Source organism: Sinohyriopsis cumingii, unplaced genomic scaffold (assembly GCF_028554795.1).
Source record: "Sinohyriopsis cumingii isolate HCF-2022 unplaced genomic scaffold, ASM2855479v2 utg000349l, whole genome shotgun sequence".
NCBI classification, from domain to species: Eukaryota; Metazoa; Mollusca; class Bivalvia; order Unionida; family Unionidae; genus Sinohyriopsis; species Sinohyriopsis cumingii.
The window spans coordinates 2,047,429-2,072,161 of NW_028315889.1; the positions used below are offsets into that span (position 1 = coordinate 2,047,429).

A 24,733-nucleotide genomic window follows, 5' to 3' on the forward strand; every position below is an offset into this window, starting at 1 on the left:
TAATACATTAACATATATTTGTAGGTAAATTGTAACCAGTGATATGAGACCCTGTGATATAGAACACCTAAATTACATTGCCAGCATGATACATGTACACCATAAAAGATACAAGGAAATACAATCCTTCACACTGAGACAACATTAATGTTTCATCCATCTCATTTTCTCTTGCTAACTAATAACAATCTGCATCTTCAAATATGGCAGTTATTGCCCTAAATATGTAAATGAGCCAAATCGCTTTGACTGGTTCAGGGATTTAATTATGGAACACCATTATTTGTAATGATATTCTAGGTATGAAAACAACTACATCCTCAGTGAGGTTGAGGGAAAACTGCTGTTGAATAAAATTGAGACAAGAACTTGTGAGACTTGTGTCAGAGATGTTGATAACTTTATCACAAAGAAATGTCGGCACAGCTAAGCTTGATGGATAACAAAAATAAAGATTATAACACATATACATGTTTACAAACTTTATATCACACAGGTTAATCAGATTTAGTGAAAAATATTGTCTGCATCAGGTCCTAGGTGTACCACTCAGAGCAGTCACAAGTTTTTGGAACTTTTTAGCCATTTTATTGATGCCTATAGACACACCTGTATTATGTGCAACATTATGTGTAATCAAAACTGTTTCATGGTCTGACAGTCTATTGTGACAACTGTTTTTGAGAACAAGTAAAACAGTACTTATTTTATGTTTCATTTTGTTTTGATTTATTATTTTTGTTGGTCTTAAAAATGTACTTGGTTTCTGGAATTTTTTTGTTCTGTTGACAATTATTACAAGTTTGGAAAATATATTGTGAGATAGGAGGATATATAGAACATTGATGGTACATAAGTAAGTTGATAATATGGAAGTAGGTTAGAGGTTGTTGAATAAAAAAACTCCCCACATATATTGTAATAAATTTGTATTCTTGCCTACTTCAAATGTTTTATACATTTCATGTCATACAGATTCACATGTAGCTTTCTAATTATGTTTGCGTCAATTTTTATTGTTCTTTTTATTCATATTTTAATGTAATATGGCATGGTTGAGAAATCAATCTTTAATGGATGTGATCAGTTGATTCTTTATTCTTTTTTGAATTAATCTAGAATTTTGAGCTGATGTAAATAAATGTCAATACTTTTTATTACAAATCCTTCATTAGCAATTGCCAATATAGGTTTGATGGATTTACTTGAAACTTGCATGGGATGAATATAATGCTTTCAAGATCTTAATATCATTCAGTCGTGATGGTTAGATAAGTATGCCAATTTGTTGTAAAGTTAAGGACCAGTTATGGTTATTGTATATGTTGCTTTAATAGACTGGCCATAATGTATGATGATCTACACATGTACATGTTGCATAAGTCTTCATATGATATGACATTTTATAACTTACGCCCTTTGATATGAAGATTTACATTTTGTCTTGTGCTGGACAACTTATATTTGTGATCTGATCGATAAGTCATTGTTGATTTATGTCTCTCTTTAAAAATTGCCAATGGATGCAGCTGTGTTCTATGGATTTGCTTTCTTATTATATTTTAACAAAATTGGTTTGAATGTTTTTCTTTCAATGAGTAATTATCTTCTCTTTGTCCATCCTCAGCCTGTGACTGTGACCCAGATGGATCCCAGTTCAAAGGGGAGTGTGAGAACAGAGATGACCCAGCCAATGGTATGGTTGCTGGTCGTTGTCTCTGTAAGCAGAATGTTGAGGGACGTCGCTGTGATACATGTAAGAGTGAATTCTGGAATTTGAGGGATGATAATCCAGAAGGTTGTGAACGTAAGTTCTAGTTCTGATACATAACTTTATCATTGTATATAAACCATGAAAGACAAGATGTAGTTGCAGACTCACATTTAGATTATTATCCTTTGGTGGAGGTATAACATTCAATATGTCTGGTAATCCAAAACCCAACATAGATTCTACATGACGTCATCATGTGAAATGGAATTTATATCAAGCAACAAGCTATTGAGCTGCATAGAGTTTGAAGCTAGAGTTTGTGCAACTGTACTAGTGGTAAATAAAGTCTATGCGTAATTTACAAACTTTTCAGTTAAACATAATGTTTATCATTGATGCGTCGAACTTTTAATTACATTTTCCAGCTTTACAGTAGCAGTTATTGATATTTTAAGTGGTCAATTTTACGGGAAAAAATCAACTGCCTTACTGAGATGACTGGTCAGGGTTGGCAGGTCTGTGTTTGATTATTCATCCACAGTATCTTTAATTCTATTTCAGCTAGACTAAGCATGCTTTGTTGTGACCCCCAATTTTGAAATTGGTTTTTAATCTACCAAAATGAGTACTGGTAACATATTCCAACAACATTCCTTCTTCATATGATGTCTTAGTTACTTTAGTACATTCATTACCATTAGGCAACAGATTTAGATCCTGCCCAGACCAAATCATGTTGGTGAGAGGATTTATGATTACAAGTCAAAACTTGTTTACTTAATTTTTGCTTCTTTTTCAATTCAGCTTGCACTTGTAGCCCTATGGGAACTATTCCAGGGTTTGGATGTGACCAGTCAACTGGCATGTGTACATGTAAGAGATATGTGACAGGCAAGAATTGTGACCAGTGCTATGTAAGTATACATTGAGGAAAATGTGGCACATTTACTAATATGTACCTTGGACCAATCAAATGATTGAAATATCAAAAGGTAACATGCTTTGGAAAGGTCCTTGTGCAACTGGCACAGTTAGCAACAAAAAGTTAGGGGCCCCGAGTGGCCGAGTGGTCTAAAGCGCTCTCCATTACTGATCACTGCCATCTCACCTATGTCTGCGTGGGTTCGAGTCTAGGATTCGGCCGATGTGGGTATGTGAGAAAGCTTGCCAGTAGCTTCTCGTGGGCCGGTGGTTCTTCCCAGGGTTTTCCAGGGTTCTTCCTCCACCAATAATACTGGCCGCCATGCATAGCCTATTGTGTGCTGAAAAATGGCGTTAAACCCCAAAACAACAACAACAACAAAAAGTTAATCATGGCTGAGAGATGTTCATTTATTAAAAAAAGGTTTAAAAATACTTAAGAAACCAAATGCATGTACATAATTATATGTGAACTTTGAAAATAATAATTGGTAAAACATTTTTATCACTCCAACCATTTACAATCCAAGGATACAAAGTTTAGCCTTTAAATTCTTGTCCTATATGTGGTGCATGGTACAAGTTCTGCAGTAATGTAAATTTGTTCAATTTCATCATTAGTCAAGTATGTCAAACTTGAAATTTTGAAAAATGTAACTTATGTCAGTGTATTTAATATTATTAATTATGTATTTTATCCTTAGGTAGAAGTATTTTCCAGCTTGACAATTCTGACATCAGTTCTTCATTTGCAAACAGTGTAGACCATGATCTGCCATCACATAATGATCCAGCAGATCAAGGTCACTGTTGTAAGCTCTACTGATTATTCCTAACATACTGTATAGACCAGATCGGCCAGCAAATTATGCAGTGACAGATTTGGGTTTGTGCAGTTTGCAGCTGGACTTCACTTAAAAGTGAGGATATACAATAAGCAGTACAATTGTAAAAAATGTGGGAAATTGCGCCTCTTGCAAGCAGATAGTTTTTTCTGATTGACAAGGAAATTGGCGAGAATATTTTGCATGGTAAAGACCATGATGCATGATAATTTATTGTATCTTGAATTCACGAAAAAAATTTGATGTCACAAAATTACCACATTTACTCGCTTTATGGAGAACAATGATACTTAATGGTATTAGAACATGCAGATTAGCACTTGGAGTTTTATCCTTGTTATTTTTTCTCAACAGCCAGGTTACTGGGGAATGAGTGCTGATGTCTATGGCTGCCGGCTGTGTGACTGTGATGTTGGGGGAGCAAGAGGAGATGATTGTGATGTGATAACTGGAGAATGTGAGTGTAAGCCATTTATCATGGGCCGGCAGTGTAACCAGGTCCAGCCTGGCTATTTCTTCACCAGACTAGATTACTATATGTATGAAGCAGAATTTGCTGTGGGCATTGGGGTATGTATTACTGTTTTGCTGCTGTTTTGTATTAAACTAGTTTGACTCTTTTCAGGATTTGTAGTATGAACATTTTCTAGGTTTATTGAAGAAGCCAGCAAGGCAAAAACGGCAGAGGAGGGAAAACTTTTTTTAGTTGTTTTGTTTGTTCTGCAGTTTCTTTATATTTCAGGAGAAAACTACATAGGTTGTCTTGGCTTGGCATTTGTTCAAATATCTGTCTTAAAAAGGACAGGGGCCCCGAGTGGCCGAGTGGTCTAAAGCTCTCACCATTATGGATCACTGCCATCTCACCTCTGTCTGCGTGAGTTCAAGTCTCAGATTCGGCTAATGTGGTTATGTGAGAAAGCTTGCCAGTAGCTTCTCGTGGGTAGGTGGTTCTTTGCGGGGGTTTCCCGGGTTCTTCCTCCACCATTTATACTGGCTGCCATGTATAGCCTATCTTGTGCTGAAAAATGGCGTTAAACCCTACAACAACAACAACAACAATAACAATAAAAAGGACACTATGGCATTGATGGACTTGAGACCCTTAGATAGCATTATGGAACAGATAAGAAATCTGATAGTCAGCAAAGCACTGAGATAAGAAAGTGAAATTTTAGCAGAGCTTATGTTAGTGAAAAATATTATTTTGGAGAAATAGTGTATCCTAAAGACAGTACATACAAGCTGTGGAAAATCAACATAATGAACAGTTTCACAACTTCTTCAAACTGCCTAAGCTAGCTTAGACAGTAGACTGGAGGGGGATCTCATCACAGTACAATATTCGTACACAGATAAGGCACAGATTAAGATCAGAAACAATGAACAGATTAATGTTTATACCTCTAGAGGCAACATCTTTAAAAATCTTAATTTCAATAGAGTTCTAACAGAGTATAGCAGAAAGAAAGAGATATTGTTAGGCAAATATTGAACTACATTTTCTCCCCCCCCCCCTTTTTTTTTCTACTGCCACCTTATTTTTGGGGACAAAAGAGGAGCTCCCTCCTTTAGATAAAATCCTGGCAACATCTCTGACTTTCTGGTTGGTTGATCATCAAAATTTGCAACAGTAAAATCCTTGACATGCCATTGAATGTTGTATTGTTACCATGTATACTCAATTATAAGTCCAATTCAACTGCAAGCAATGTCGACCCAGATCTGCCATCACATAATTTACTGGCAGATCAAGGTCTGTGTTGTTTGTTCTAATGATTGCTCCTAATAAACTATAAAGACACGGATCTAAATTATTTGATATGATGATTTATGAAATATCTGACAGTTTCAACTCCATGCAATAAACTGGTAGCGAGATATTTAAGTTTAAATATACATGTCAAAACATTCCCCCTTAGCCATGTACAGCTTGGTAATTTCCGTGACTCAAGTCCCTTTTGATGCCATAAGAATCACCAGTGTTCTACTGTTGTTGTGTGGAAGTTTTTATAGATTGTTTTTTATTGTGTTATGGGAAAGAGGTATGTCATTGGTAGTAGGAGCATGTCTTTGTTATCTTAACATCACAAAAAAATAGAATATCATCACCTACCTATTTCTTCATCAGCTAAATGTCAGTGAAAGTGCAGTATATCAAATAATCATCAGGTTCGTCGAGAGTGAGTGCCAATGGTAAGACTGGTCATGACTGCTGAGGACATGTAAAATTGCATTCATATTTTCACATGCAGTCTTTCTCGCAGAACTATATAAACAGCACCGTGTATTTGAGGAGAAGGTTTCATATGCAGCTGCTACTTTGAAAACAATGTAATAAAATTCTTTTACTAAAATGTGGTTCTCTTCAAAAGCATGCCTTTGGTTAAACATAGTTCTCTTCATAAGCATGTCGAGTCTCGGATTCAGCCAGTGTGGGTATGTGAGAAAGCATGCCAGTAGCTTCTCATGGGTCGGTGGTTCTATCCGGGGTTTTCCTGGGTTCTTCCTCCACCATTAATACTGGCTGCCATGTATAGCCTATTGTGTGCTGAAAAATGGCGTTAAACCCCACAACAACAACAACAAAAAATCATAAGCATGTCTGTCCGAAGTAGATGCATCTGATTCAGTATTTAAGTCCCATTGTGAAGTTGTTCTGAGCTATATGTGTAGTAATATATTTGCACAAATATTTTTTTTAATAAAAAATCCTAGGTTTAAGTCAGACAATTTAAGTTGCACCTTGAAGCACTGTTGAAAGATAGCTGCTGTTCTTTGCCCTAAATGATCCTCTGGAGTACACTGCATTGCAGCATAAAACTCAGTTTCGGAAGGTAAAACTAGCATTGAATGTCCTAATGTCCTCAGATTAAAGACTTGTCCCCAAATTGATAGTAGCATTTACAAGTCAAATGTTTTAAAATAATACAAATAAAATAAATGCATCATGTTAAAAAGATGTGAATCACAGAGACACTTACAGGTATAGTTCTGTTCTGATAATTCCTGGTACAAGACATTTCACTTCCATAATTTACAGAGAAGAGAAATAGATGGGTAGCATACTTTAAGAAAACTTTGATATTAATTCAGGTTATACACACTTTGAATACCTGTGGGTTTTCATACCCTTTGGGACTGGAAACAAAGGTTATAACAACATGCTGCAGGGGTAAATGTGCACAATGCTAGGAAAGATGTTTATAACAGAATAATAAAAGAATGAAGTGAATCGTGTATGTGGCATATGCGAACATACAGTTCAGTTTGATTTCATTATTTTCCTGGCTTGATTAACTACCTTGGTGGTGATTTCTTGTTTCATTGCCCTAGCTGTTATTATAGTAATTTTGTTTGATGGCCCCTCAATCTGTGTTCTGGCTTACTCTTGACTCTAATTTGTTGGCTGAAACCCATTTCACTGGGAACTGATTAAACAGTGTTTCCTCTGACTTTTCCTACCCCATTCTTGATATTTGTGCAGAGTAAATTTGGATTAGAAACAGATATAATTGGAATGGTCAGCATGATTTCTACCAAAGTACTTATTTTATTATCCTTTTTAGGATGGCTTTAAAAAATAGTAATCGGTAATATTTGGAAATGTCTGAATTTACATTTTAAAATCATCTTACTGCCACAGGGGCTTATATCTTTGCTTGCAATTTATCTACAGACCATACATGTACTAACCCTATAAAGGAGGACACTTATCTCTCATTTCACACAACCTGTTTAAGAATGAATGCTGATATTTCAAGCTACACTTTATGTAGCATAATAAATTTATTACCAATGTTTAGCTCCAGCATTCAAATTTGAATACCTACACAAAGTTTGACTTGCTATTATACGTTGAAAGGATTCTGGATCATAGGCCCACATGGATCATAGGATTCTGGATCATAGGCCCACATTTGACATGGCCATGATCACACCAGCTAAATATGTAATTGCAGTGAGCTGAATGGAATAATGACCTCTCATTGGTTGAATGAAAATGGTGTACTGCATCTGCTGAGATTAATTTTCTGTCAACCAATAAAGGGCAGTATTCCATCCATTGTGTTCATTTCATTTATATGTTGGTAAACTGTAAACAACAATATTAGCCCCTCTGCATATTACAAATAGATCCTGTAATTGGTTTTCAGGCTGATTAAAAAAAATTCTCTTTTATCCTCAGTTTACATAAGCTTGTACATACCATGTGTTAAGGACGTTTGGAAATTTGCTGTTAGATAATTCCTCTTGAATACAGAATTCTACTGTATCACTGAGAATTTCATTTACAGGCTTTTCCTTTTCTAGATGCTACTTTATGATTTCTACATTATTTCCCTGAATTCCTAGATTTTTGAGCACACAATGCATTCTGATTCCTGGTGTCAATCAGTGCTGAGTGTTGGAAGGTCAGCAACCCCAATGTTGCAAAGTGTGTTTGACCATTTTGGTCATACCAAGTCTTGTATTTCGTATCACCAGTTTCATCTTTAAAATGCCAGGAAAATTCCAGCAGCCATTTGACCTATAACACTTTATTGTGGAATGTTTTCGATGAAGCTTGACCATTCTCTAATTTCATTTTGATTTAGATAAGAAGTGGCTGCTGATTGCATAAATCATTAATTAAGTTGTGACATAATGCTGATGCTGACTCAGCATGATATGATAGCCTTGTTGTTAACACTGGTTATTTAGTAGATAGCAACTATTTTTAGATCTTTGCAGTGGCTATTTTTTGAACTTTGTCAGATTGCACTTATATTTACATTATTACACAGGTGCAAGAGAACAAAGCTGACAAACTACAGTTCTTGACTGCTACATTACCATAAAATGACTTGTGAAAGCCAGGAATTTAAAAATTTTCAGCACATCCTTACCCCATAATGGCAAATTTGAAACATTATTAGACCTGGCCCAGATTGTAGGATGTGAATTTCAGGTACAGTATGTGATTTACTCCATTTGCACATGTTGTAAAACCCTGATAATGACTTACATTCTCAAAACATTTTAAAAGTATATTTAAATATTATTAAAACATCGTAAAATATATCATTAACCTTTTGGTAATTTCAGAATACCAGGGTATTCATCCGTGAGCCAGTTCCTGGGTACCAGAGTTGGACAGGGCCAGGTTTCATGCGGATCATGGAGGGAGATGCTTTGCTTTTCACTGATGTCCGTGTGGATTTCCCCATGTATTATGATGTCGTAATTCGCTATGATCCAAGGGTTTGTATGATACAAGTTGATCAGTTTCTGAATGTTGTATTAATAATAAAATGCAGTAAGAGTGTGTCATTTTGCCCCACAAACCACTACCTACAAGATTTTAACATTGTCATCAAAGTATTCATTAAATGGTTCGTGACATAAATGGTTATATAACAAGGCACTCAGTTGTAAAGGGATGATAAATTCCAGTGCTTTGGTTTAAAATGTCTGTGTAACTTAAGTGTTAATAAATTCTTAGCTCCACTGCTCAAAGACCAGAAGAGTTTATGCGATGGCAATTTGTCTATTAGCACAAGTTTGCTATTGTGGTTACTCCCACACTACTGGGAGGATGGTCATCAAATGATGTAAACACATTCATTTCAGTGTCTACTTTGTCCTAAATGAAAAAGGTGATCCTAAGACATCCATTTTTCATATCATCATGGGATTTTCGCTAAATGACTTCTTATAATATGTAGTTGGTTCTAGCTGAAAATGGTGTCCTGTTATTGCTACTCATCCTAAATAGATGTTAAACTTGACACGGGGTTTTCACTATAAGACTTCTGATGTCTTGTTTGTCTTAAATGAAGATGGTGCCCCCTTAGACAACCAGTATGGCAATCAATGTCTTCATCGTGAGCATCTTATTACCAGTGCTCCAGAATCAATTTTAATATCTAGATAGGACATTCGCTAAAAGCCTTCATATGATGTCTACTAGGTCCTAAATGAAAAGATTTGGAAGAGCTTCAAACATTTAATCACAGGTTGGATACCTGCCTGTATCAGCTGCCTCAGCATGTCCTTGGGGAAAGGTATTATGCTTCCATTTCCACAGCATGATGTAACCATTAATATGCTGCCATTTCAAAACAACCCAAAGAAAATGATGGCATTCTGACATTTAATGTAGCAATGGCATTGGTTTTGAAAATCTGTTTATTGCTACTCCTGAACAAATAGTCTTGTCCACAAGGGATTTTCACGTAAATATTTCTTATACAGCTCTCCCTCATTGTAACATGTTTTTTGGGGTCCACCACTCCTGATTTTTGCATTATGGTCCAAACTGCGTAATACAGACTACACCAATATATACAGTACCACAATATATTGAGCATAGTGTAATATGCAGACCTGTACTGTAGTGGACATTATCACAGTTTGTTAAATAATGGTGCTTTGATGTGGAGTTTTCACAAAAACACTTGATGTCTGGTTGGACCTAAATGAAAACTGTTGATCTGACATCCAGTATGACCAATAAGGTAGCCATCTTGGAATCTTGTTAAAGCTTCTTCTCCAGAATGGATAGTTGTGGTGACATCAGGTTTTTGTTTTTAAAAAATATTGTGATATCTAGTTGGTCCTAAATGAAAATGGTGCCGATCAGACCGCCAAAATCCCTGCCATAGTAGTTGTCTGGAAAATCATGTTATAGCTGCTTCATCTTGATTGTCATGTTAGTGCAGATCAGACCTTCAACATAATGATTATGGTTGCCATCTGGAAAATCTTGTTATCACTAGCCATCTTTAAGGGATGGTCATATTGACGTGGCTTTTATTAAAACATTGTTCGCTATATGCTCCAAATGAAAGTGATGCTAATTGTGTAATGCTTCTTTTCCAGAACTAAACTTACTTTTCCAGAATTAAAATCATGCAGGTATAACCTCAAAAATGTCTGCCTTGAGGATCATTATGAAAAGATATGGCTCCTCCTCTTGGTTGGATGGTCATATTGATCAAAACATGGCAGTCTGTAACTAGACCAAATAAAAGTAGTTCTCATCTTGACCTGCCAACCCACATGATTTGACTAAGTTTTATTGAAATGACCCTTAAATTTACTTAAGTACAAAATAGCAAAAATACCAAAATACGATTGTTATGGTCCAATTCCGACATAATTTTCCTGGTTTGGACTAGATCAGGGTTTTCTTATTCGATTCATTGGAGTTGGTCAATGAACCAGACTAACTTTACAGGAGTACCTCAAGTGTTTTCAGTATGCCCATGTTTTTCATGAAGAATGCCAACATGATCAAGCTTTTGCTTTTAGATTTTTAGCATTGTCTTGAAATATCCTACAAATGAGAAAACAGTGGAAAGAGACAGCCAGGTGCTTAAAAAGTTCAAACAGTCCACACAGAGGTATAAAAGAAAGATTTAGATTAGTAGTCTTGCTTGGAAAAAAATCAGGAATTTATTCTTTTGACATCATGTTGTGTCAGTTTGAGTATTGCTCATGGTAGAAAGATGATTGCCACTACAACATGCAATTTTAAAAATAAAAAGACCTGGAAATTCTTTCTGGCAAGTAGCATCAATCCCTTCAAGGGACTCTTCCCATATACCTGTAACAGTATTGTCTGTATTTTCATTGTTTATCCATGGCTACCTACATTAATATTTAAACATTTTATGCCTGCTGCTTTTTAGCTTTTAAACTACAGACCTGCCAACCCTACTGAAAAGATTGGGAGGATCCGAATATTTGGACCTGTCTCCTGATTCCCCAAGAAAGAAAACAATCTTTATTTTTTTAAAACAAAAACATCATTTTCCGTCTCCTTTTTCTGCATTTGTTTTTTCTGTGTCTGGTATGTTTTTTAGTACCTTGCCATAGCCAGCTTGATTTCCAGTTTTCATCCACTAAAACAAAAGAGATTGTCTCACAGTGTAGTTCTCTTTATCCAACCCCATCAGCAAATCTCAGTAACATAATGAATAAGTTTCTCAGCAAGAAGCAAAAAATAGAAGAAAAGGAAGTAACTGATGAATTTTCAGCAGCCAAGAAAAAGAAATGGGATCAAAAATATAGGAGTGATTGGGAGAATCAGTTTGCTTTCATTCGTCCATTGACTTGCGGGGCCTATCATGCATTCTGCCAATGTTGCTCATAGCCTCTCTCAATACGATTTGGTGGTCAAGATGACATTAATAAGCACAGTGCAACAGCCAACCACAAATGATGCTAAAAAGATATTAGCAGCATGATGCCATGGGAATTTTCTATGGTAAAAGAGTAACACAAGAGTAAGACTCATTCAGCATCAGACATTAAGGCAAGAATAAATAAAGAGAATGTAAAGAAGATTATATACCCCTGTACTTGACCACACTGATAGAGAAATAATAGCTATGTATTATATTTACAAAATAAATGTCACTGGTTGGGTACACCGTTAACTTGATTTTGGACAAATGTCAAATACAGAATACAGATATACATAATATATAATCATGAGAAAAAGCTAACAACAATACAAATTAAATATACATCACAAAACAGAGTTGCCAACCATTCTGAGTTTTGTCCATTTTGTGGCATTTGAGTGATGGATATATTTTTTAAAATTCTAATTAGACTAATTGTTATGAGTACAGGAATGTATAGGCTTATGTAGGAAAATGTAAAATGATTGTAGTAGGTTGTTTCTTTTATTGAACATGATGCTCATTATGGATGGGCTGCCTAGATTCTGAGAAATTGATTGTGTGATTCCTGATAGGCATACCCATGGGTTGTCATCTGTTTTAAGTGGTTTTAGATTTGTAATAAGTTTCTGTTAACAAGTGTCCAGTACTACATTAGGGTGTCTTGCTTAATGATCATGGACATAAAATGAGAATGTGATTTCTGACCCTGTGGTATTACTAACAATTAAAATTAAACATTGGAGTAACTTACATTTTTTAATGTTTTTATAATGCTGCCCCTGGCTTTGGTGATACTGCATTACTTAAAGCAAACGTTTCTTCATTCGTTTTCTTTTTCCAGGTATAAAATAGTCTCAGAACTGCATTGCCTATAATGTACAATGTTTACAATGATATGTGCACATCACCTGTTATATTTTGGCTGGTATCTGTAACATGAATATCAATATCCCTTTTTTGTGGTACTCATATTTTTATTGGCATATCAATAAATAACTCTTTATGTAACATTTTCATTTATAGATGCCCGAGAAGTGGGATGATGTGCGAGTTACGGTGGAGAGACCTGGGCCTACAGATCAGGCAGGACCATGTGCTAATGCTATCCCACAAGATGACAACAAGGCTGTCTCACTTCAACCAGGTATAACCAGTCTTTGTTATTATTACATCAGGAACTAAGAATGGATGAGTCATTGGAAAGTAGAGATCCAGGATCTGCCTACAAAAGATGGCCATTTTCATTGTATGTAAATGTTACAAGTAAGACAGAATACAAAATAAAATATTGATGATCAGTTTTCTTTTAAAAATGAGAACAAATTGTGCCTCAAGTTGGTTTTGCTTCAAGTGATAATGCCCCAGATTCAGTTGAAATGAAGGTTTGAACATGAGCACAAACAGCAAACCAGCATCTACTAAATGATCTAGGTGTACAAATCAGTTATGTGATATAAACGCCTCATAATACTACAACAATGGTATGACATGGTCAACCTCTACTTTATGATCTATATTACTGACCAGTTACACAAATAAAGCTGACATGATATTTATTGCTGGATTGAAAGGGAATGGTTAATCTCTGATGTATGATGGAGTTTTACTTAACAGTTAAAACAGGTGCAATTTTCACATCATACTGCAGTGACATTGCACTGTCAGCCTCTACCATATAAACTGCTTACTAGTCTGTTACAGATACAACTGTCACATGATATTGCTAGAGTTGCATGAATCATTATGAAGCTGAGACAATTCATTCTGTACATACTCTTTCCACCTCGTGACCTTGGGGTCAGAGTCACATTTTGCAACAGTTCTTTGTTGGCTCAACATGCAGGCCCTGGATTTGTTATGTTTTGTGAGTCCGATAATGTTTTCAAGGATATTTTTCTATCCCATTTCACGCAAATAGATGTGATAATTTAATGAAAGTGTTGATCATCAGCTTCAGCTATTTTTAAGCCCTGTAGAGTATGAAATTCAAATTTGGATCAGCAGAGGAGTCCTCTTCTTTCTTATCTTTATTTCCATCATTGATTATTCATGTTGCAATTAATAAGTTGTACATTTCATGTTATTATTATTATTTGTATTTATATTTTAGAGTACAGTTGTATCTAAATTGAAGCACACAAACTTTCTTCCCTGGTATGAAGTTATACATAAGAAAATACAACAAGGAAGTTTTTCACATTGTTCTTGATGTGTGTCCATTTTCAGGAAGCAGGCATGTTGTTGTTCCGACTCAATCTTGCCTGGAGAAAGGAATCAAATACACTATTAGGATTGGGTTCACCAAGTATAGGAGTGACCTGAACACCCCAGAAGCCACTGCACTCATAGATTCTGTAAGTATGTCTCTCTCTCTCTCTCTCTGTCACACACACACACACACACACACTTAACATTGCTCTTTGAATAGGAAAATTCAGTTTAATCTTCAAAGATGGGATGAAAGTACAAAACTTTGTGCCAGTTCTGTATGTCATAAGTAATACCTTGATTTAAAAGAATTTGAAGCCAGCATACCTTGCCAATGTCACCTTATAGTACACATTCTTGTTTAGTGTATTGATGTTCACCCAGAAAACTGGATTCTGCACAACAATTCAGTTCTGTACCATTTACCTCCAGCAAAGTTTGTGGATGACTTACACATTGGGTAAGAAAGAAACATATTGACATGGGGTCAAAAGGTCAAAGATTAAGGTCACTATGATTAAAAGAAAAACAATTGCTTTTGAATAATAACTTAAGCACTAAAACACATCCCTTGATCAAAGGCCAAGCTCAGCCATGTGGGGGGGACTTATGTCCACTGTGCTGCTAAAAGTTGGTGGGAGGGACACTTGCCCATTGAGTCTGAAAAAGGTGCGGATGTAAGCGAGGGAAATAGAGGTAAAATTTGGCCTGATGTTAGTAATTGTGGTCCACGTTGTTCAAGCCTCATTACACTCTAGCTTTATGGACAACACTATTTGGGTTACCATTGCTTTTTGGAGGAAGAATTAAGAAGTTAGGAGGCAATCAGCTCAGTAACTGCCTTTCCAACTTGATGGTCTGTGAACATTCATTCTCTGCCAAACATTAAGCGGCCTTGGGACAAGGAATCTTTCAAGTCAGATGTGAATCAATATAGATCCCAACCCAATCTAACCAAACTAGGAGACAAGCATGCTGAGGCAGTACAAAAACAGATTTCTCCACTTTCAAGCCCCCAGCTATAAAATCTATCTACCCTCCCCATTTCTTGCAGACAGCCTATCTGTAGGTGGCTTACTCAGGCTCACTGGATCTTCCCGGGGCTTCATATTTCATTTATACAACCTCTCCCCTTTATACAACCTCTCACCTTTCCTTCTCCCCCCTCTTCACAGATACACAATCAGTCTGGGAGCGGGATGCCTTGTACAACAGGTCACTTGTCGAAAAACAGGTGTTGGAGATTGTGCAAAGGCCTCAATCATTGGGGTTTTATTCAAGGCTGACTTGGGTCACCTCAACCAATTCATCGCTTCACCGAAATTCAAAATGGAGATGGCAAGATCAACCTGTCTCTCCATCCAGAGGGATGAGTATGCTGTCAGTCTCAGTCTAATCGATGCATATTTTTATGTCCCTATCCTCCTCGTATCATGGAATTAACATGGTTTAACGGTTCAGAGTCCTACCCTTTGGTCTCAACATCAGCCCATGGGTTACTGCCAAGATTATGGATTGCATCATCATCCTGTTCTGGTCAACTTCATCTATTCTGCACAAAGGTAGAAATGATTTTCTCTCACTTTTATATCATCTAGGATTTCTAGTGAACTGATTAAAGTCCGATTTCCATCCATCCCAGCTTTTCGTCCATCAGGGTGTGAGTTTATAACCAACTTGAATCTGGTAAGGCTCCTTGTGTTTGCATAATCAGGATCATTGAACTTGTTGAGTCCATTTTCAACAGCATTGGGATTTCTGTGAGACAGTTTTTTTATACTTATCAGATTATTTAATGCAGCAATGGACTTGATCCTGCTAGGCTGTTTTTTATGCGCCTTGTACCAATGACAATGCAAGCTCAGTGGTGCACCTTTTCAAGTATCCTCAATCTAACAGCTATGATCACACGAGATAATATAATTCCCACATCAGTGGTGCTACCCATTTCTGGAAGGATTGACTCCCAAGCAGAATGGTCCTCATTATGCCCAAGAACTCTGTGGTGGTGATCTACCTCTAATGGGTGCACCAATTCACCAGATTTGTGAGTTCTGATCTGGCAGTTTCTACTTTATAGCAACAATCTCCATATCAACGTGCAAATCACACACATTCCAGGCAGACTCAGTGTCTTTCCTGAATTGCTATCCAGGAAAGGTCAAGTGCTTTACACGGAATGGTCTCTCCTGGAATCGTCCTTTACTTGGATCCGTACATTTTGAGGGCATCTGATGATTGACCTTTTTGCGACAAAGTGGAATCATAAGTTACCCACCTTTGTCTCTACAGTCCCATACCCAGAAGCCTGGGCCATGGATGCACTGTCAATCAGTTGGAAGGGTTGTGGGCATTTGCCTACCTACCCTCCGTTGGTCCAGATACAAAAAGTAAGTAAGAAATTACAGTCTCAGAAATGCAAGATGATTTTTATAGCCCCTCTTAGATGGGACAAATCCTGGGTCACTGATCTACTGGATCTAGTGATGGATATACCCAGGAAGATTCTGGCCAACTCAAGTCTTATCTAGCAACTATGGTCACAAGTGTTCCTTCTCTGCCCAGACCATCTTCTGCATACTTGGCTCATATCATGGCAGCCTTCATGAGACAAACAATTCAACCCTTTGATTGCAGAGAGAATCTCGAGAGCAAGAAGGCCCCTCCACTCTGAAGGCTTACAACAGAAAGTGGCATGTTTTCAGGGACTGGTGCCATATCAATAATGTGTTCCTCTGAGTGCTTCAGTCCTTAAACATCAGACTTTTTTCTCTGGCTCTTTGAGGAGAAACAGTTGGCTTCAATTACTATCAAAGACTACTGCTCTATGATATCAGAAACATTTTGGCATCAATCAACCAAAATGCCTCACTCTGTTTCCAAACTGGAATCTGTCCTGGGTTTAACATGGCTCAATTCAAATAAATTCAAGCCATTAGCCCACTCTTCACTAAAGTTACTATTCATACAAAGTATGTTTCCTGATATCTTTAGTTCCTGCAAGCTAAATGCACTTTACGTCAACCTGAACTATTTTCGGTTCAGTGATCCTCTTGAGACAACGGTTACCCTCTGTCGATAAACAGAGTTTTCGTTCGCTTGCTTTCTTCCATAGACAGGTCAGGAGCAGTGGCCATGCAAGATCATGCTCTTGTGCTCAAGCACTACTTTAAATGTACAAGTCATGTCACTGCAGATGCCTCTTTTGTTGATATCTATGAAACAGTATATGACCCCTTCATGATTGAAATGGGCTATACTCTTGGCATGCTCAGAAGTTGCACAAGATCAGAATTGCCTTATTAAGATTATCGCTCATGAGATGAGAGCAATCTTTTTGAGTGTGACATTTAAATCTTACATTTCAAACCAAGATATAGTAGAGGCTGTTGGCTGGCATGCATAGTCAACCTTCTTGAGTTTTGATCTCAGAGATTTAGCTTCACAGAGGCAAATCATTTATCTGGTGGGTCCAGTGGTAGCAGCTCAGATGACAACCAGACCCAATTAAAGCAGTCAACACAGCCTATCAGATTTGCTGGTTTCGCATGGGAAATTTTGTAAGTAAGAAGATGATTTCAATAATTATTTTCTTAACCATATGCAATGGTCTCTAGGCTGTATTGCTTATGTAATTAGGAGAGCAGGTTATTGTTCACATTGGGAATCCAATCATCATTTCTATTAAGAATACATGAGGTAGAGGTTGGATGCTCAGCTTTCCCACTTCTTATTTCCTATTCTCCTAATGTAATTTGATTTGGGAACATATTTGAAGGAGAGAGCAAATTTTGAAACGATGTGTCACATTACTTAAAAACTCTCTCAACCACCCTGCCATGCATGTATCCTTCTTAATATATCACTCAGCTAAAAACTAGTGACACCTAGCAATGGCATGGGGAGGTAATGGGCAAGAGTTATCGCCCTTTGTCTATGAGACCGGAAAAAGATGATTTTAGTCTTTTAGTAGGGCTGGATTCGTGATGTAGCAGGCTAATATTCCTAACATAATGTGATTGTTTAAGTATTCTTGTAGAAACATAATTTACTTAGAAATTTGCTTTTTATAATAACCAACATCACAGTACTTTCTGTAACCAGGACTTGTTATTCCACAGAGTTCTTGTCTTGCTTATATTTAAAACAGTCTTTATTGTCTTTTTTTAAAACCAAAATTGTATTACATTCTTGGTCCAATTACAAATCTTGCAGATTATCCTTGTGCCGAGCACAGAGAGCATTCCAATATTCCAGGGACCAGGACTACCAGAGTATATGAAGTACGATTTCATTCGATACAGATGTAGAGAACTACAGCTTCATGTGCATCGTCCAGAACTTCCAGAGACTTGCCGCAAATTGACTTTCAGTATTTCTGCAATTATTCATCAGAAGGCATTAGGTCTGTTGAACCATTATAATCTCAGCAATATGCTTCACCATAGCAGTCTATCAGTCTTCAGATAAATGAAAAGCTAATTACCCACAATTGATTTTATAAACAGAGAATCATTTTTGTACTTAGAAAAATGATGACAGTGGCATTTTTCTTTTACACCATCGGTGGGTTGGTCTCTGCACATTGGTTCTACCATAGATGGCCTATAGAACCAAAATTAACAGTTAAAACATTATCAAACATTGTTATCATCCTTTAGTTTTGTGTTCACTGATACATTGCTTGTATTCAGCCTTACACTACAGCTTGAGCATCCCAGGAAACATGCTGAAAAAATGAAACAAAAAATTCCCCATGTAATTTTCTTTCAGTGAAATAGGCAGTTAATTTTGAAACAAAATTTAAAAGCAGATATGAAACAGATAAAATAATGTTTTGACTATTGGTTTGCAGAAAAGTTTTTGTGATATTTATAATTGTTTTATCAAGAGTCAGCTTCACATTCATACATAAAGATATTTCCTGTAATTTACAGAATGTGATTGTGATTTGACTGGTTCCCTGAGTTTTGAATGTGATCCAGTAGGTGGTCAGTGCCAGTGTAAACACAATGTTGTGGGACGTCGTTGCGATCAGTGTGCTCCAGGAACATATGGCTTTGGACCAAATGGCTGTACTCGTAAGTGCACATAGACTGAATGATAGAAAATAATAAAAAAAACCAACAACAATGGAATGTGTACTGTTGTAATGATCATTGTTTTCTAAAATATTTGCAATTAACATGCCTTTCCATCGTATTCATATAGATTGACTGGTGCCATATGCAACTAACTAAATATTTTGTATTGTTGACACTGTTGCTTTATAAATACTTCTTTGGTGACTCAGAAAAGCACCAGTTTGCTTGTTATGACACTAACATTGTGACATGTATATGAGCTATGAAGGCTCATACTCTGTGCCTTTGCTATATTTTGCGATATTGAATGAAGACTGTTTCCGTATGTGTCATATTAGATGCAGACACAGAGATTTTAGTTTATAATGCTGGAGTCTGCCAGGATTTCTTCAGACACTGATGTTCATTCATTTTTTATATATTTATATTCCTATCCTATTTTTATTTTATTTTACAAAGTTCAGTTAGCACTTGTAAAGGAAATTAGAGGGGTTAAGTCAAGGGATGTTCTGTTAACCTATTGATACAAGAAATGCAGGTGATAAAATTGTGAATGTTCATTTCAAGTAAATCATTTGAGCATCTGTCCCGTTGCAAAATTAGATGACTTTGTTATGGAAACATTTTAACTTTATAGTACGCTTCATTAAACAAACATTTTCTTGTTATATCATTGAATGTTTTTTTCACTTGCAGCTTGTAACTGCCATGCAATCGGAGCTCGTGATAATTTCTGTGACATTGTGACTGGTCAGTGTTTGTGTGTGCCCAATGTAGATGGCCGTATTTGTGATGTGTGTACCCGTGGCTATTATGGATTCCCACGTTGCAGGCAATGCCAGTGTAATGGCAATGCAGAAGTCTGTGATGATTTGACAGGAAGGTGTATCAACTGTCAGAACCACACAAGAGGCGATAACTGTGAAAGGTGAAACTGTTGTTGTTGAAGTTACAGGTTTCTATATCTGACCACAAATCAGGGCTGGACAAATCTTTGTAAAAGTCAAAATTTTGAACTTTCCCACTAGAGATCTGTGCTCACTCCAAAAATATGGGAGTGTGATATCATACCAAAAGTTACAAATTAGGGTAAAATAAGATGGAATATGTTTTCTTGAAATTTTGTTACCTTTATTTCTTTTACAGATAAACAGCTTTTTTTATTTTTTTTCATCTTTAGCACATCACAAACTTATGCCCATAATTGAAGTTATCAAGAAAGATACATCCAGATACATGCAGGTAGATAACTTGCATCTTTGGCTAGATCATCAGTAATGAAGGTTTGTCCTGGAAATGGAAGTAGATTGTACTGATTTGTTTATTTACACACCTGAATGATTTGGAAAGTCATATTTTTATTCATGTAATTATTTACCAAAAGTATGCATGGAATATGTCTTCTGTAATAACTATATAAACAACAGATGATAAATACTGCTTGTGCTTGTTAGATACTTAGGGAAAGTGATCAAAACAGTCATTGACAAGCTAGCTTTGAGCAATAAGATTAGAACATTTCATCGACTTGTATATTTGCTTGGGCAGTTTCATTGGCTCATAAGGTTGCCCTGGCAGTTTCATTGGCTCATAAGGTTCCCCTGGCAGTTTCATTGGCTCATAAGGTTGCCCTGGCAGTTTCATTGGTTAATAAAGTTGCCCTGGCAGTTTCATTGGCTCATAAAGTTGCCTATGCAGTTTCCTTGGCCAGCATAATGACAAGGAAGATCACTCAACCACTTCTGTGACTTGTTTAGGACTTGAAAGTCGCAGATTCTCTATAGATAAGAATATTACATTTAACACAAGCTTGAATCAACATATTTGTTACATATTTGTCGCAAATTGTTTCAGTTAGTAAGCATTCACATTATTATGTAAGTATGCGAAAAATGCTGATCTTGATATTGACTGCAAGATGTAAGTTACATACTTTGAAAGTGTATCATAAAATAAAGGATCCATTGATGAATGAAATTACAGGCATTTATGTAACAGAAAGCATGTAGTTCATATAAAACAATAAATAAAGATGTTGATATACATACAGATATATGAACTTGAACTCGTCAGGAGCATTGGGCAAGTGGATTCATCAAGCCTTGTAAATGAAGAAGTAACACATGTTATCCTTGTCCATATGTCTCTACACTGCTACAGCTGTCCATCCGTTTTCTTGTTACATAATTCTGTTGTATTTTGTTCATTGTAGGGTTGTGCATCATTGTACAAGTCCATCAAAGTTCAAGAAGGATTACCCATGTTGATTATCATCCTTATAAAAGTTAATGAATACAGTTAAAGTAAACCTGTTAATTTTCTTCACAGGTGTGAGGCAGGTTTCTATGGTGACCCTCGTGTTGAGTACAGAATTTCTTGCCAACCCTGTATGTGCCCTGGTGGACCTTACAGCAACATACAGCATGCAGATGGCTGTGATCTTGATACCCGTTCTCAGTCTGTTGTCTGCAATTGCTACCCAGGATTTAGAGGTAAGGACAGTTCAAGACAGCCCTTTTAATCTGATGTTCACTTGATATTTCCATCAGATTCCAACAAAATTGTTTATTGTATCAACAGCAATTATGCTATTTGAAGTCAAGCTTCAGATAATCTGAAACAATGTCATTAAAAGATGTTTATAGCTATGCAAGCAGTCAGGAAGCAAATTAATTGGCATGCATAATTTCTGACATATTCCATTAAAGGAAATAATCAGTGAAATACGTTTGGCTTGTAAATTTTCCTTTCTTTTTCATATACACACACACAGAACAAGGTTAAGAAGAGGCCGTTTTATTTTGAAGTTTAAGGTCAAGGTTATTGTTACTCAATAAATGGGTTTTGGTTTAAGCTTCATAACCTGACTTTAAGAAGGGTTTGCACTTCTGGCAATAAAGAAACTTATGCCTTTTGTGGCCTTCAGGTTAAAGGTTATGTGCATAGTAAGTCTATACAAAAAATAATCTTTTTATTCTATCCATATTGCTATACTGTAGTCCTGAAACTTACTTTGTGCAGTACATGAAAGTATCTTGTGAACACAGATAATCTCAAAGTTTTTGGTAGATCACTGTGAAACTTATTATATTTTTTGGTTATATCATCTGATGATGTGCATTTGGATAAATCATATGCACCTGCAATTTTTGTTAGAATTGTTGCCCATTTTGTCATGTGGCTGGATACAGTGTGTGAGAGAATCTTGTGAATATAGCACAGATTTCAGTGGATTGCAATGAAACTTGGGAAATATGAAGATCATCATCTGAAGACACATCAGCAAATCACTGCTTCTATGGTTTTTGTAAGAGTTATTGCCCTTGGACTTGGAGCCTGATGCAGTGGATGAATCACTTGTGGAACCAACTAGACAAAGTTTCTGATGGATCATCATGAAGATTTGTACAAGTTTTGGGCACCATAAAAAGCTGCAAGAAATTTCCGGCCCTCCTGCAGTTTTTGTTAGAACTTTTGTCTTGCAACTGAATATAGTATATAATAGAATCATATGATATAAACTAGTGCTACAGTTTTTTATGGATATCTGAACTTGGTAAATGTTATGATCATCATTTGAAGATGCACTTGCAGACAACTGCTTTGCAATTTTTATTTGTGATTATATTTTTGGCTCCTCTCCATCATGGGGTAGGGGTAGAATAATGGAGAAGCAGGGGTGTAATTACATTTGTCAGTTGCTTACCATTTCTCTTTGTTTTGATCATACAAATAATTTTATCTGCATCATAAAAAAAATCAGTTCTTATTATTTTTGTCATAATGCATTATTAGGAATGACTTCTAATTTCCTTTTTAGGACCAAACTGCAATGTATGTGCAGACAACTTTTTTGGAGATCCATCTATAGAGAGTGGTACATGTGAGCCCTGTGTTTGTAACAACAACATAGATCCCAATGTTCCTGGTAGCTGTGACACCACCACTGGTGAATGTCTGAAATGTCTGTATAACACTGAGGGCTTCAACTGTGAGAGGTGTAAACCTGGATATTATGGGAATGCTCTTACACAGAGCTGTCAAGGTAGGTTTTTAGCTATAGGATTGTTTTGTTTTTTTAAAAAGAAAAAAACACAATTGGTTGTGATCAAAAGTCTTAATGTAATGTATATTATTATTATTATTATTATTATTATTATTAGCTCTGCTGATTATAGACCAGAAAAGCTAATGTGATGACCAGTCATATGACATGTGATGGTTATAATAATAAAAAAACTGTGCTCATCTGACCACCTTATTTTGAAAACCATGGCCGAGTATTTTATAGTAGGTATCAGTGATTTACAGATACAGTTTCCAGTTAGATTAGATGTTGTGAGTAATCATGAATGTTATATTCTTTTCAGAATGCATATGCAGTCCACTTGGTACAGATCGTAATGGAGGCCCCTGTGATAGAGAGACGGGCCAGTGTCAGTGCCTGCCAAATGTGGTGGGTTTACGATGTGATAGGTCAGCCACAGGTTTTTGGAACCTAACCGAAGGGGTTGGCAGTGAACCCTGCAACTGTGACCCAGATGGTTCTCTCGGAACTGAGTGCAATGAGGTAATTTGGAGCAGAAAACAATGGCGAGGAATGATATTTATGAAATGTAATGGCATGCTTTCGCAGGTGGCTAAAATAAACTTCATAGACATTTCTTCAGACTCTCTGGGAAAATTGTGAATTTTTGTCATACTGTATGACAAAGAGGAGTTTATCTTTATCCCATTTTGATGAAATGTTTAAAGAAAGTATACCTTTGATTAATTGTATTGTATCGCTTGTGAGGCATAGGCAAGACATAGGAGACAGCATTGTCATTGTTGGTATTGTGAGCTTATTGCATGACCCTTCATCCATCATGGCAGTACCTGGGTGGCTGAGTAGTTTGTGGTTCTCACCTTGCCAGTAGCTTCACATGGATGAATGGTTCTTCCCAGGGCTCTCCTGTTTTCTTCCTCCACCAGATATTCTGGCTGTCATGTATATCCTATCATGTGCTGAAAAATGGCTTTAAATCAGCAAATTCACAATCATCTGTCTTGAGGTGTCTGGCATTCTTCAGACCAGTTTAAACCAAACTTGTCATAGAGATCTTTAGTTTTTTCAGTGATGCCGATCCACAGCCAAATATGTTGTATCAGTATATGTTCAATATATGTTCAATTCAATTTATGTCCATCTGCCAACCTGTAAACCTGCTGTTGCTAACAATAGAAAAAACTTTTAAATGGCTTCTTCTTCGAAAATACTCAAAAGAAATTTGACCAGATAAGAAAAAACATGCTAGTATTAGGTTCTTTAACAGTTTAAAATATTTTTCTGCTTTCAAATATGGCCACATTGAGAAAAAAAGAATAGGAAGACTTTAAAATTAACTTTTGTCAAAAGCTGCTAGGCAGAATTTTGATCAGTTTTGACAGAAAACATCCCAACTTAAAGGGCTTTTGTGTTATACAAATAATTTTAATTCACCAGCAAGCATGGCTGCCATAGAAAAACCTTTAATTTGCTTATAAAACTGCTGAATCTACCACCAAAATATGGCTACTGTTACTAAAATTAGATAAAACTTGAAACAGCTTTAATTCAGAAGTTATTACCGTATATAATCGCATATAAGCTTAATAATTTAGGAAAAAATAAATACCTGCAAGAAGGGGGGGGGGGGTGGCCTATCTGTGGGCCAGGGTCTAAACTTGAAAGTTTTTAAGATTTTTCTGTTGACTACAATAATGGCTGTAAATCTTGGGACATGGAAAAAAAAAAAAATGTGTCCT

The 24,733-nt window shown here is 36.4% G+C and overlaps 1 protein-coding gene across 1 annotated transcript in view; it reads left to right on the top strand.

Moving 5' to 3' along the window:
• The window catches only part of LOC149774322 (laminin subunit beta-1-like), a 133,895-nt gene that overhangs the window by 62,862 nt on the left and 46,300 nt on the right, over positions 1-24,733 (top strand). Inside the window, exons 8-19 of the mRNA XM_089945399.1 lie at positions 1,628-1,807; positions 2,519-2,628; positions 3,835-4,050; positions 8,566-8,721; positions 12,678-12,798; positions 13,881-14,008; positions 18,078-18,267; positions 18,800-18,943; positions 19,643-19,874; positions 21,275-21,438; positions 22,767-22,991; positions 23,317-23,516. Coding sequence (XP_089801525.1) covers positions 1,628-1,807; positions 2,519-2,628; positions 3,835-4,050; positions 8,566-8,721; positions 12,678-12,798; positions 13,881-14,008; positions 18,078-18,267; positions 18,800-18,943; positions 19,643-19,874; positions 21,275-21,438; positions 22,767-22,991; positions 23,317-23,516 — 2,066 coding nt within the window. The remainder of the gene's footprint in view (positions 1-1,627; positions 1,808-2,518; positions 2,629-3,834; positions 4,051-8,565; positions 8,722-12,677; positions 12,799-13,880; positions 14,009-18,077; positions 18,268-18,799; positions 18,944-19,642; positions 19,875-21,274; positions 21,439-22,766; positions 22,992-23,316; positions 23,517-24,733) is intronic.